The sequence below is a fragment of the Trichoplusia ni genome, unplaced genomic scaffold, assembly GCF_003590095.1.
Source record: "Trichoplusia ni isolate ovarian cell line Hi5 unplaced genomic scaffold, tn1 tig00000572, whole genome shotgun sequence".
Taxonomy (NCBI): Eukaryota; Metazoa; Arthropoda; class Insecta; order Lepidoptera; family Noctuidae; genus Trichoplusia; species Trichoplusia ni.
The window spans coordinates 30319-41927 of record NW_020800039.1 but is presented as its reverse complement, the minus strand read 5'-3'; the positions used below and the strand labels follow the sequence as shown (position 1 = coordinate 41927).

The following is an 11609-nucleotide window of genomic DNA, read 5'->3' as shown; positions in this document are numbered from 1 at the left end:
AAAGTTGTCTAAATGAAATCAACTACTTTTTTCATGTTTAAATTCGCATTAGAATAGGATTCACGGGATAAATTAATGTAAAAACTAAACTTATACTATTATCTTCGTTTTAACAACAAAATGTATCCCTGGAATTGCTGCCGAGCGTGTTTGGGAGTACAAAATCTGTATCCAATTTTCTCGTTAAACGATCATCATGAAAAATATTCAGAGGTGATATTATCCACAACTGGGCTTAAGGTATGATATCTAAATATCTTTTCTATTAAATTAACAGCTACAGAAGTAGTGAGCATGGTGTAAAAACTGATAATATGTAGTTTGTAACTCAACCCTTGATGTTACAAAATCTTTATTTATTTTGATAAACTTGAGTTCACATATAGTTTGAAATGAGAATAACTGAAATCCAAATAAAAGTTCTTAATAAAGAAATCATTACTTGTTGTACAAGAAGCTGAAAGAATGAAAGCAATAGTGTAAGTTTTTTGCTTTATAATTATATTTGCTGCACAAATATTTTGATGCTTTTTCAAATTCTTTCGATGATTTCTAAATCTAGGATGTACAATGGAATTGATATGGTCGCTAATTGACACAAGATCCCTACAATAATCAGCAGCAACAGTCACAAAATTTACACAACTTAGTAATAATAGAAAAATAACTGAACATAAGTTAATTAGACTTATTTCTCTTTTCAGGTAGAAATAAACGACGCACTCCCGCAAGAAATGTGCACAACATGTATAACATTCATAAACAATTCATACAAATTTCGTAAAAAATGTGAAGAAAATCAAAAATCTTTACAGGACCGCCTCAACCATAAATACGAAATTAAAATAGAAACAAACCCAAATATACTGAAAATGGAAAATGGACAACCTTTGACAATAGATATATCTGACTTACTTCAAGATACAAAAACCTTTGATGACCACGAAGACAGTTTTAACTACGATTCTACAGAAAACAATGATGAAGTGATAGAATTTGAAACGAAAGTCAAAGATCTCGTTGAAAAGCCCGTAGAAATTATCTTCAAGAAGGGCAAGAGTAAACGAAGTGCTGAAAAGCCGGTCAGAAGGTCATTAAGAAGTAAAGAGAACGGACAACAGGATAGAGAACGAGTTAAGGAGAAGATAGAATGTGAATATTGTCATAAGATATTAACGTCAAAATTGTCTTTGCGGAATCATTATAAGATACATACAGGATTTGATGTAGTTTGTGAGGTGGGTTTAATTTGCCTATTTATATTAATTCTAGTTACGCCTGTGTGTTTTTTGGGATAGCCCGACCTCTTTTGGACCCTGGACAACCGGAGTCCTCAATCATGAGGTGACTTGGTGACGGGTGAGTGAGTCGAACTTTCGAATGGTGACAAAAATATGATGCAGAGTTCTGGATGGGGAGGCCTTGGCCAGCTGTGGGATGGCAAACAGGCTCCAACTAAATACTAACTTGAAGCCTTACAGTTTGTTTTAAATTACAAAATTTGCTCAAATCACACTTGTTATTGAGGAGAAACGTCGTGTTAGAATAAACGGCGTCGTAACGTAAAGATGGCGTCTCGACCCCGCTCGGCTCAAATCATACTTTTTATTAGATTAGAAACATTTAAAAAAAGTCGACCCGTGACGTGATAAATTGTTTTTCGACGCCGAAAAGATGTTTCTCATCAAAACACTTGTTCTAAAGATCGGAATAGACGTCAATAGGTTTTGTAGTAACAGACCCTTAATATTGGACGCTTCAATTTATTTTATTTTTGTACATTTCTAGCACTGCGGCAAAAAGTTTATTACAAGGAGATTACTGTTAATGCACTGTAGAGCGAAGCACGGCTATGAGAAGACTGACAAGTGTTCGTATTGTGACTACAGGGCCTCAAATGCTGAGCAAGTCAAGGTGAAACTTTATATTTTTGATAAGAAAAAAGATCATTGAAATATTCTGTAGTAGATACTACACTAGGGTAAACATCACGTCACGCGGAAACCACTGTGCATGATTTGTACCGGGTTCGATCCCCGCGAAACACTTTCGTTGCTTAGACAACAGTGAGTGCTTGTAATTTAAAATAGACTGAATTAGACTGTATGTAATAGCAATAAAGCGCAAATTGATTCTACGTTTTAGTTAGGAAATGTTTGTATGGGAAAAAGGGCTGTTTTTAAGGGTTTTCTAGCAATTATACGATTTTTTCTCGCCGTAAAAACCACGTCATTGAAAAAAAAATGGAACAAATTTGATCCAGGTATTGTTGAGTTATGCCCTTACCAATACATTTTGCCATTAATGTTTATATTGTACACTCCTATATCTCCTACTGCCCCCGTCAGATCCACGAGCGGCTGCACACGGGGGAGAAGCCGTTCGTGTGCGCGCAGTGCGGCGCCGGCTTCCACCGCAAGAGCAGCTACCTGCAGCATGTGGCCATACACCTGCCCGACAAGACTGTGCAGGTACTGCATGCTTTACTAGCTGGGACTTGAGTGTTTGTGGGACATATCGCTACAGCCGCTACAGGATTCAATTCCGTAGTGCGAGAGCTGTTAAAAAAAATCTCATAGCTGCAAAATTTTACCTAAGAAAGTCGAAAAAAAGTAGTTTAGAACTAATCCGAGGTGTGAGTGTATTGGACCCAATGACAGCTATTTCGCAATGAATAAAAAAAATCGGTTCATCCATTCCGAAGATCTGAGATTAAAAATCTTCTCATTTTTTAAGGCTGTTGAAAAATATTTAGTTAATAGATATAAAAAAAAACTATTCAAAATTTTATCAAAATCGGTCCGTGGAGTGTCCCTTTCATTGTTGTAAATTGCATTGTCATTGAGTTCAAAGCTACCCTGAAAATCTCATCCTGCTTGCTTATCATTAAGTATCTCAAAATTGAATTACAAAAAAGCTTGCCAAATCCAACCGGAACGACAAACAAACAAGAAAGTAAGTGTATTACAAATAACATAGCATACTATTTATAAAAAAAAAATGATTTTAAGAGAAATCAAAAAAATATTTCAACGCCATCTAGCGGTTCAGTTATGAAGTTCCTGTGTACTGTTTTACCGGTCACGTCATTATCCAATCCAATTGACTATAGTTGTGCTACCCCGAGCTGCGAACTAAGCCCACCCGGACAGAGTCGCGGGCAACAGCTAGTAAACTATAAATAAAGATAAATTTATTTGTCAGAATACAGTGCACTAAGGTGTTACATATTATAAATTAGCATCTTGTATTCTATCATTACTGGTGCACAAATATTATACTTATAAACTAACAAAATCAATAATGGCCAATATTATATAATGCGAAAGTAAATATATTATAGATGAATTTCAGGAGAAAATTATCATTTAACTAGCTGTTGCCCGCGACTTCGTCCCCGTGAGTAGAAGATATAAGTTATGATTTATACCTGCCCTGTTTTTTATTCACATTTTCTATTATATCTTCGCTAATATTAGCCGCAGTGTGATGGTTTATAGCCTAAAGCCTTCGTCGATGAGTGGTCTATTCAACACAAAAAGAATTTTTCAATTTGGACCAGTAGTTCCTGAGATTAGCGCGTTCAAACAAACAAACAAACTCTTCAGCTTTATGTATTAGTATAGATAAATTTCAGGAAAAACATTATCATTATATTATAAATTCATATCACATTGCATCATTTAAGTAATCATTGACAGTATTGTAACACTTATCAATCAATTAATTACAATTGTTGTTTTAAATAAGTTCAATGTTTCATTTAAAGACTAACATCGTTTCGTTCCAGTGCGACCAATGTCCCGCTCGCTTCAAGTCCGTGACTCTGATGCGTATTCACAAGAACCGGCATCGCGCCCCGCAGTACTCCTTCAAGTGTCGCGTTTGTGACAACAACTTCGCGAGACGCCGCAATGTTGTGAGACACCTGCAGCGGATACACGCCGTCCAGCCCACGCCCGAGCATATAGGCAGGATGAAGATAGCTTAGCAATTAACGAGGAATTAGGTAAAATACAAAATCTTTTATATAATAAAAATGAATGGCTGTTCGTTAGTCTCGCTTAAACTCGAGAACGGCTGAACCGATTTGGCTTATTGTCTTGAAGTATTCGTGGTAGTCCAGGGAAGGTTTAAACGGTGAGAAAATGTGAAAAATTGGGGCAGACAAATTAAACTGTAAAATTACCACAAGATCGGGTACTAAGCGGGTGAAACCGCGGGAAACAGCTATTATGTAATAGAAATTGGGAATTAGGAATTAAAAACTCTGTTTGGCAATGGAATTAACGCCTAAGGCTACATGTAAGTTGGTTAACAAGTGATGCTATTTCTTCTGCTGTATATTAATGAGAAAGTCTGTTTGTATGTTGATCATTTCTTGACATACAAACGGCTTGACCGATTTTGATGAAGTAAGCAACAAGGGGCAGATCAGCTTCGTAATTGTGCGTAACACCGCATGGCGTAGATAATAATTTATTCTAAAATCATCTCAAATCTAGTATTGTTAGATAGATTATTTTAACACAATTAGAAATTAAATTATTGATTAACGAAGTTATAATAAGGATAAGTATTAAAATTGTGATATTAATACCTTGTAAGTAGCTCAAAACGTATTATTATTTGTTTATTTATTCTTAATTTCCTTGTATAAGAAACATTGTATTTGAAAATCATTTGACTATTATGATTGAAATTTGTAATTAAGTAATTATTTATAACAGTAGGTGATACAAATAGCAATAATTAAATAACTTTATTTATTTATTATAAAATAAATTAATTTGTATACAAAATGAGTTTTTAATGCAGTGGGACAGTTACAGGCTGGTGTTATTAACAGCTTCGGTAATGGCGCCCCACCGTGGGGCAGATCACAAGCGCGGTGATCAATGCTCGTTATCTATATGAGAGGCCTGCAGTGGGACAGTTACAGGTTAAATTAAACTCCAACTTAACTTAGATTGCAGTACTTTATTTAACTGGTCACAAGTTAAAAACAATAGTTTATTATTGATAGATAACATTTAATATTATATTTAGGTAAATCTAACCAATTTCCAAGTGACATCGTGTCTTAACAAGCACTTAAAATATGTAACGTGTAAAAAAATTTCAACAAGTGAAAGAATAGTAGGTTTATGCCCAACAGTGAGTTTACCGAGGTCAGATTAAGGACGGGTGACCATTCAACCCTCAGCGGTAAATAAGTGTCTGGCAACAGCAATTGACAGTGGAAATTGTGCAATTATTGCTGTTACATTACTAGGTAAGTGTTATTGCAATACATGTTAACAGCAATAATTGTCCACTTACTGCTATGTCATTGCTTTTGCTAGATAATACCACAGCGAGCTTATTTGAAAATAAACATCAAAAACAAGATATTTGTTCTACATGTTACATAAAATAAGATACATCATTTTAGTAGATCAAACACACAAACATTCGAAATCGGTTAGAAAAATAACATTTTTGGTTCCGTACATCGGGTAATAAATAATTTATTTCAAAACAATCAATCAGAGATCCTTAGAAAATAACAAAAAACGCAACACACCACCGATTTACATGAATATCGTTGTTTAGGAAACAAGTTAAATTAAATACAGTCGAAATAAATAGAAAATGGACGAAAACTGAGTTATTATAAATATAAAACGCTGGGTATAATATTAAATATCTATAAATGAACAGAAGATCGATAAATAAACATCTGTCCTGGGTGGGAATCGAACTCACGACCTCCGGTATAGCAGTCAGGGTCTCTAATCACTAGACCAACAGGCCAGTCAATTATGAATCCACTTCACGAAAACTAGAAAATTAATTTAGAAAAGTGTAACGCGAATAAATACGATAATACATCGGTAGGAACCGAACCTACAACATTTGGTTCAGCCCAGCGTTTTATAACACAAGTCAGTATGTAATCTACTAAATAAATATTAAATAAATGAATTGATTCTTAAGAACCAAATGCTTGTCCGAAAAGCTTTCAATGAAAAAGCATGTCTTTTTCAAAAGGAACTTTTGTGATATAAAATAAAATGCTGAAATTTTAATTTAAAGTAAGTAAATATATATATCTAATCGAGTTATTTATACAAATGTTTCAAATAGCAAGTATTTTTAATAGGATCATGTATTTGCAACTAATAATTAATAAATATTTGTTAAAATTTACAATACATATTATTAAACTAACTTATTTAACTATATATTGGATCCAAATTGGCTAAATGTGACTAAAATTGGCTAAACACATAATCAGATGAACTTATCAAGAAATGTGATGATTTACAAACGAGTCAAAAGTGACTGAAAATGTGTAAATTTATTTCTTACATTGTTTTTTATATAAATTGTTAGTTGTGACAATTTGGAACACGCAATAAGGCATCCAATTTGACTTCAATTGGCTTCAACGGTTTGACAAGAGCTTGTTTCATAACTCATAAGGGGTCCGAAGTGGCTAAAACTGTCGTAATCGTAATCTTTGCACTAAATGAATTGCAAAGTCTAAAGTGACAATCAAATATGAATGCAGCTTGGGTTACATTTCCTCGACACCTCAAGTTGATAAATAAACTGTGATAATTTGAACACATAATTACAGTGACTAAACTCAAAAATTTTACCTACATTTAGAATATAAAGTGTGGAACTCAAAATCAAGGATCCCTAATGTCAAAAAGTGTCTCAAACTCAAAATTCCCGGGGATCCAAACTAATCCGTAGTGACTAAAAGTGGCTATAACCTGGTGACCTGGCGTCGTTGACTATCGATGGTACTTCTGCAGTTTCTCACAGCTGGGCGTGCGCAGTTTCTGCGCGTCCGAGTACTGTCGGGAGTCGCCGAAGTTGCGCGCCTTCCACACCATGCTGTCGCGGTAGTTGCGCTCACGTTGGCAGGCGTGGCGGAGGCCCACTGTTGGGAAACGTTATTGAGTCAATGATTTGTCCAACGAGGTAAAGTCAGTAACAAGCGTCGGATAATATTCAACAGCTTTCAGTAGAGTACAGAGTACGAGACAACTGATAAACATTCCACATTATAGATATTGTTCACTAGAACCGTACCTATATATTCCTCTTCTATAGCCATCTCCAGCCGTCGCAGCGAGCCCTGGTAGTCCGTGTGGAAGTTCTCCTTCACGTAGTAAGGTACCTGCAGGTGACACATTACAACATTAAGGTTAACAGGTTTAATAGTTATTCTGCAAATAGGATATTTCGTCACTTTTACATGTGTGGTTTTTTCTGCCCACCTTGAGATTAACGGTCTCCCTGGGCACGGGGTACTTGGAGCTGGGCGCGAGGCTGTAGACGGGCTCGCTGATGAAGTAGCCGGACATCATGCTGAGCAGCACGAGCACGAGCACGGGCAGCAGCTGCACGAGCCCCGCGTGCGTGTCGCGGGCCTCGGGCTCGCGCGCGCGGCGGCGGGCGTACACCGTGGGACCGCCGCCAGGGAACGCTGCGGAACGGCGGACTCCCTTAATGCCACAAACTTATCATTTGACGATCTCCGTGGTCGAGTGGCGTACGAACCGGTTTCAAGGTGTCTGAGGTCCCAGGTCAATGTAAAAATTCACGTTTCTATATTGACTCGGGTCTGGGTGTTTGTGGTACTTTCGTTGTATCTGAATTCCATAACACAAGTGCTTTAGCAACTTTCTTTCGGTTTAATTTTGGAATTAATCCGTACTGACTAAAAATGGATTGTTTATTTTTTAGACACCCAAATTTCCTTACCCGAGTTTCATGAAATAAACTGCGATAATTTGAACACGTAATAACTTAAACCAAACTGTCTGAAAGTGGCTAAACTGATTGTTTTTGTGCTATGTTTTGAATATAAAATATGGAAACTCCAAATCAAGGGTCTGTAATATCAACTAGTGCCTTAAACTCAAAACTCCAGGGGATAAAAATTAATCCACAATGACTAAAAGTGGCTTCAACTTTTTGACTTGCTGTCGTTGACTATCGATGGTACTCCTGCCTCACAGTTAAGCGCCCTACATGGTCTAGAATCTAGATTCACAATGCAATCCGGCAGAACGAAGTTTGTCGATTCAACTACTCTTTGCATATAATAAAAGCATAAAAAGTGCAATCTGTGCAATTAATATTTATTTTAAAGAATGTTTTCTGTGTGGTCTACAAAGGAAAACTAAAAAATGTTTTATCTGTGCGTGAGACTTTGCGCGATGAACTCGGCCTCGGCTAATCCAATACGATGCATTGTGGTAAAATTAGCGACTTTACATTTCAATCGATTAAAAAATAAATAAGTTTTTCCAATAATCATGTAGATGAAGATATACCCCAAAATACTGCCAATAGTCACTTTCCCACGCGAAAGAATTTGAAGACAAACGCAGTCGTGGTCATATACAGCATTTAAAACATTTGATGATCACACAAAAGCTTGCCCTACACGGGCATCGAACAACTCGTCCTGCTCAGAGGGTTTGAGGACCTCAACCACTCGGCTATCTGTGCAATGACAGTCGTGTAGCAAGCAAAACAGCCTACCTGACTAAAAGCAGTATTATATTTAATAGAATCAAACCTGTTCTCGCACCTGCAGCTCCAAAGAACATGTTGAAGAGTTCCTCGGCGGTGAGGTCTGATTCGAAGCCTCTCGCGTAGTACTGGTGGTGGGTCTGCGGCTGGTGGACAGCCTCCTCGCCGCGGAGGTCGTACTGCTTGCGTTTCTCCGCGTCCGTCAGAATCGCGGCCGCGTTTCCGATCGCCTGGGTTTTGGTGATTGTGGGTTAAATTTTGAGTGTTGGAGATTTCGTGCCTTATAGTTTTTACTATAGTTTTGGTTATCAATTCAGGGGGAGAGGGGGGTAGTGAGGGTATATCGAATTCGTATAAAGGTAGCCAAGGTACCAGCTACCTTCGTTGAAAATTTCATCGAAATTGATCGAGCACTTTAGGCGTAAAGAGGTAACAAGCATGGACACACAAATACATACTGTATTTACAATATTACTGTGATAACTTATAGTGGCTAAGCTCTATCAGTACAAATTGATCGATAACGAGTTTAGCTTTTATTGATACGGTCCGTCGCTGGATGGGTGACCATTATGACATAACCAGATTCGAAGCCAACATAGTTGGAAAAGGCTGGGATGATGGGTCTGAGAACATACCTTGAAGGCCTCAGCTGCTCCGGGCGCATGATTCTTGTCCGGGTGAAGCTGTAAAGCCAGCTTCTTATACGCCTTCTTGACATCAGAGTCTGTTGCATCCTTTGATACTCCTGCAAAGATGATATTGTATTTTTAAATTTATACTAGTTTAGAAAGGGCATGGATTGGCCTCCCAGAACCACCCGACGCACAATAGGCCGACTTGGAGCTTACGTGCGGAAAAAGGAGCCCATCACCAGTAACCAGTAAGGGCTTGGATTAGGATGGTTTATTATAGACATGTTTCATTCAATAATAACCGGTTAAGGCGAGGGTCGTACTCGGGACAATGATGGTTCCATACAAAATAAAACTTGGTTGGGTGCTTACATACCCTCAAATAAATATATTTGAAAAACCAACAACAAAACTTATATTTACCCACCAAAAAAGTTGCTTAACCACTCTTTATTCTAGTTATATCGGCAACAGCATATTTCAACTGTCTAGATACCTTGGTTCACGAGATACAACCAAGTAACAGATGAGTAGACAACATATGATCAGAAGACTGATAATACACAGTCAAGTCTGAATTTAAAAGCTCAATGCAGTATTTTTAATGATTTTAAGCATAATTACAATCAGTTGTTACAAATTTAAATTAACAATTAGGTATTGAATAGAAAACAATGACATTGCATTATCATAATGTAGATATTTTAGTCCAGAATAAAGGTTACATTAATAAATATCAAAGTTCTTGTATAATAAGTTAGGTAATTACTAATTGTGTGTCTGTATGTGACTCAAATGTTGTTGAAAGACCTGCAAAATATTGATCTAATTTGTTAGTCGGCAATCATTGTGATGTTAATGAAAGAAACTACTGTTAGACATAGTTAGGTATAGATATTGTGATAATTAAAAGACCTGGTGCCTCAAAATAAACTGTGGGATACAAAACTAACCTCTTTTTTTAGGTAGGGTCGATAATACTAGTTTAATAGGGATATTTTGTAAGAGGTATAATGGAAAATATACCCTAAATCAAATACATTATTTATTATTAATCATGAAAATCTATAAATAACCATCTTTGTCTTGCAAGTCTGTGAAGAGAATTGTTTCATTGACTAATTGGTTATTGACCTAAACAAACCAATGCCTCATTTTGAGTTCTGATTAAAATTGTTGAAAAAGAATATGATTTTTATTGTGTTTTGGTCCACTTTAGCCAACAATAATAACTAATTTTTGCTTAGTCAGCTGTGTTTATAACAATATTTGTCTTGTCATTAAAATAAGTATCACACATAGGTACCTTCAAGGGCAGAATAAGGAAATTATTTTTTAGTGCTCATTTGTCATTTATAGTATATGAAGCAGCCTTTAGTTCAAAAGGTAGTACTTTATTATTAAAAGTATAATAACCTTGAAAATATAATAGGAAATTAAACTTCCTTTGTAGTCAAACTTTTTACTTATCTGCTGAAAAACCTTGCACTACTATCAAAATGGTTTCAAATCTGTGTTTCGTACTGATAAACTGTGATTTTGAGCTTTAATACACGACGTGTGTGTACTATGAGATTGCGTTGAGAGTGATGTTAGGTAGAAAATTACGAAATAAATAAAGTCTCACCTAATATTTCATAGAAATCCTTGCATTTATTGACTCGTCGGACAGCCTCTTGTTGTTCGGGAGTGTATTCTCTCTGTGGAGGCTGGTGAGCAGGGGTTTTTCGCCTCCGAAGATCCTCAGCGCTCGGGCTGCTTGGTGGAGTCTTTTTAGGCGGCGCTGTAGACGGCCCAGCAGCCCTAACCCGCACCAAAAGCTCCTTAGCGTGTGTAGTAGGGTATAAACGCTCAGCTTTTAGCAAAAACTTTTCAGCTTTCTCCATGTTTCCACTTGAAAATGCATTTTGGGCAATGGCTATACACTTTTCTGCTTCGTCCTTATTCCCTTCAAGCGTCATTTTGAGACGGTTCTAGCGCGCGTTTTCGATGTAATTGTTATGAAACGCTGAGGACACGTCGCGGAATGAATTTAGTTATATTGACGCGCAAATTTAATTAGCGCAAATAGAATTTAATTGCGTTTAATTCACTACATTTATGTTCATGAGCAGTGTAAGTATTGCGTCAATCAAAATACTACTGCAGAGGGTTGCCAAAGTTTCACTATTTTTGGATTTGTCTGTGGTTTGCAGTATTATTAGAGACCTAAAAAGTCGTATTTTTTTGCAATTGAAATAAAACCATACTCATTGGTACGTGTTGCAGTAAAGTGGCTCTGAATAGTTCATTTGTTAAGTTACGCTTATAGTTGTAAAAAGTGGACTTAATTAAATTGTTCACAATAAATTAGATTAATCGATAAAAACTTAAAAGCTCTATATCCAAGTAGGAATAAGTTTTGGACACGTTTGACGTATACTTAGCTGCGTT

At 36.6% G+C, this 11609-nt stretch overlaps 2 protein-coding genes across 3 annotated transcripts; one reads left to right on the top strand and one right to left on the bottom strand.

The window, feature by feature from the left end:
* On the top strand, window positions 1-4080 carry LOC113507083 (zinc finger protein 615-like). The gene is made up of 5 exons (XM_026889939.1): window positions 1-240; window positions 705-1238; window positions 1789-1914; window positions 2349-2471; window positions 3791-4080. Exons 1-5 carry the CDS (start codon window positions 121-123, stop codon window positions 3989-3991), a joined length of 1104 nt encoding a protein of 367 aa, XP_026745740.1. The 5' UTR covers window positions 1-120; the 3' UTR covers window positions 3992-4080.
* Window positions 4081-5496: 1416 nt separating this feature from the next.
* Window positions 5497-11335, bottom strand: LOC113507074 (dnaJ homolog subfamily B member 12). Of its 2 annotated transcripts, none has more exons than XM_026889924.1 (6): window positions 10804-11335; window positions 9180-9289; window positions 8588-8771; window positions 7278-7486; window positions 7090-7177; window positions 5497-6937 (listed from the first exon to the last, which is right to left on the bottom strand). In XM_026889924.1, exons 1-6 carry the CDS (start codon window positions 11135-11137, stop codon window positions 6789-6791), a joined length of 1074 nt encoding a protein of 357 aa, XP_026745725.1. In that variant the 5' UTR covers window positions 11138-11335; the 3' UTR covers window positions 5497-6788. The 2 variants fall into 2 exon arrangements, with proteins under 2 accessions (XP_026745725.1, XP_026745727.1); XM_026889926.1 differs by having other exon boundaries at window positions 8600-8771.
* Window positions 11336-11609: the final 274 nt, after the last annotated feature.

Excerpts from the sequence above, each read along its gene's own strand:
- LOC113507074 (XM_026889924.1), bottom strand. The coding sequence starts at position 11,137 with ATGACGCTTGAAGGGAATAAGGACGAAGCAGAAAAGTGTATAGCCATT. Across the intron at positions 9,290-10,803 it reads GGATTTCTATGAAATATTAG|GAGTATCAAAGGATGCAACA; the intron begins GTGAGACTTTAT and ends TCATCTTTGCAG. Across the intron at positions 7,178-7,277 it reads GGGAGACCGTTAATCTCAAG|GTACCTTACTACGTGAAGGA; the intron begins GTGGGCAGAAAA and ends TGTCACCTGCAG.
- LOC113507083 (XM_026889939.1), top strand. The coding sequence starts at position 121 with ATGTATCCCTGGAATTGCTGCCGAGCGTGTTTGGGAGTACAAAATCTG. Across the intron at positions 1,915-2,348 it reads CAAATGCTGAGCAAGTCAAG|ATCCACGAGCGGCTGCACAC; the intron begins GTGAAACTTTAT and ends TGCCCCCGTCAG. Across the intron at positions 2,472-3,790 it reads TGCCCGACAAGACTGTGCAG|TGCGACCAATGTCCCGCTCG; the intron begins GTACTGCATGCT and ends GTTTCGTTCCAG.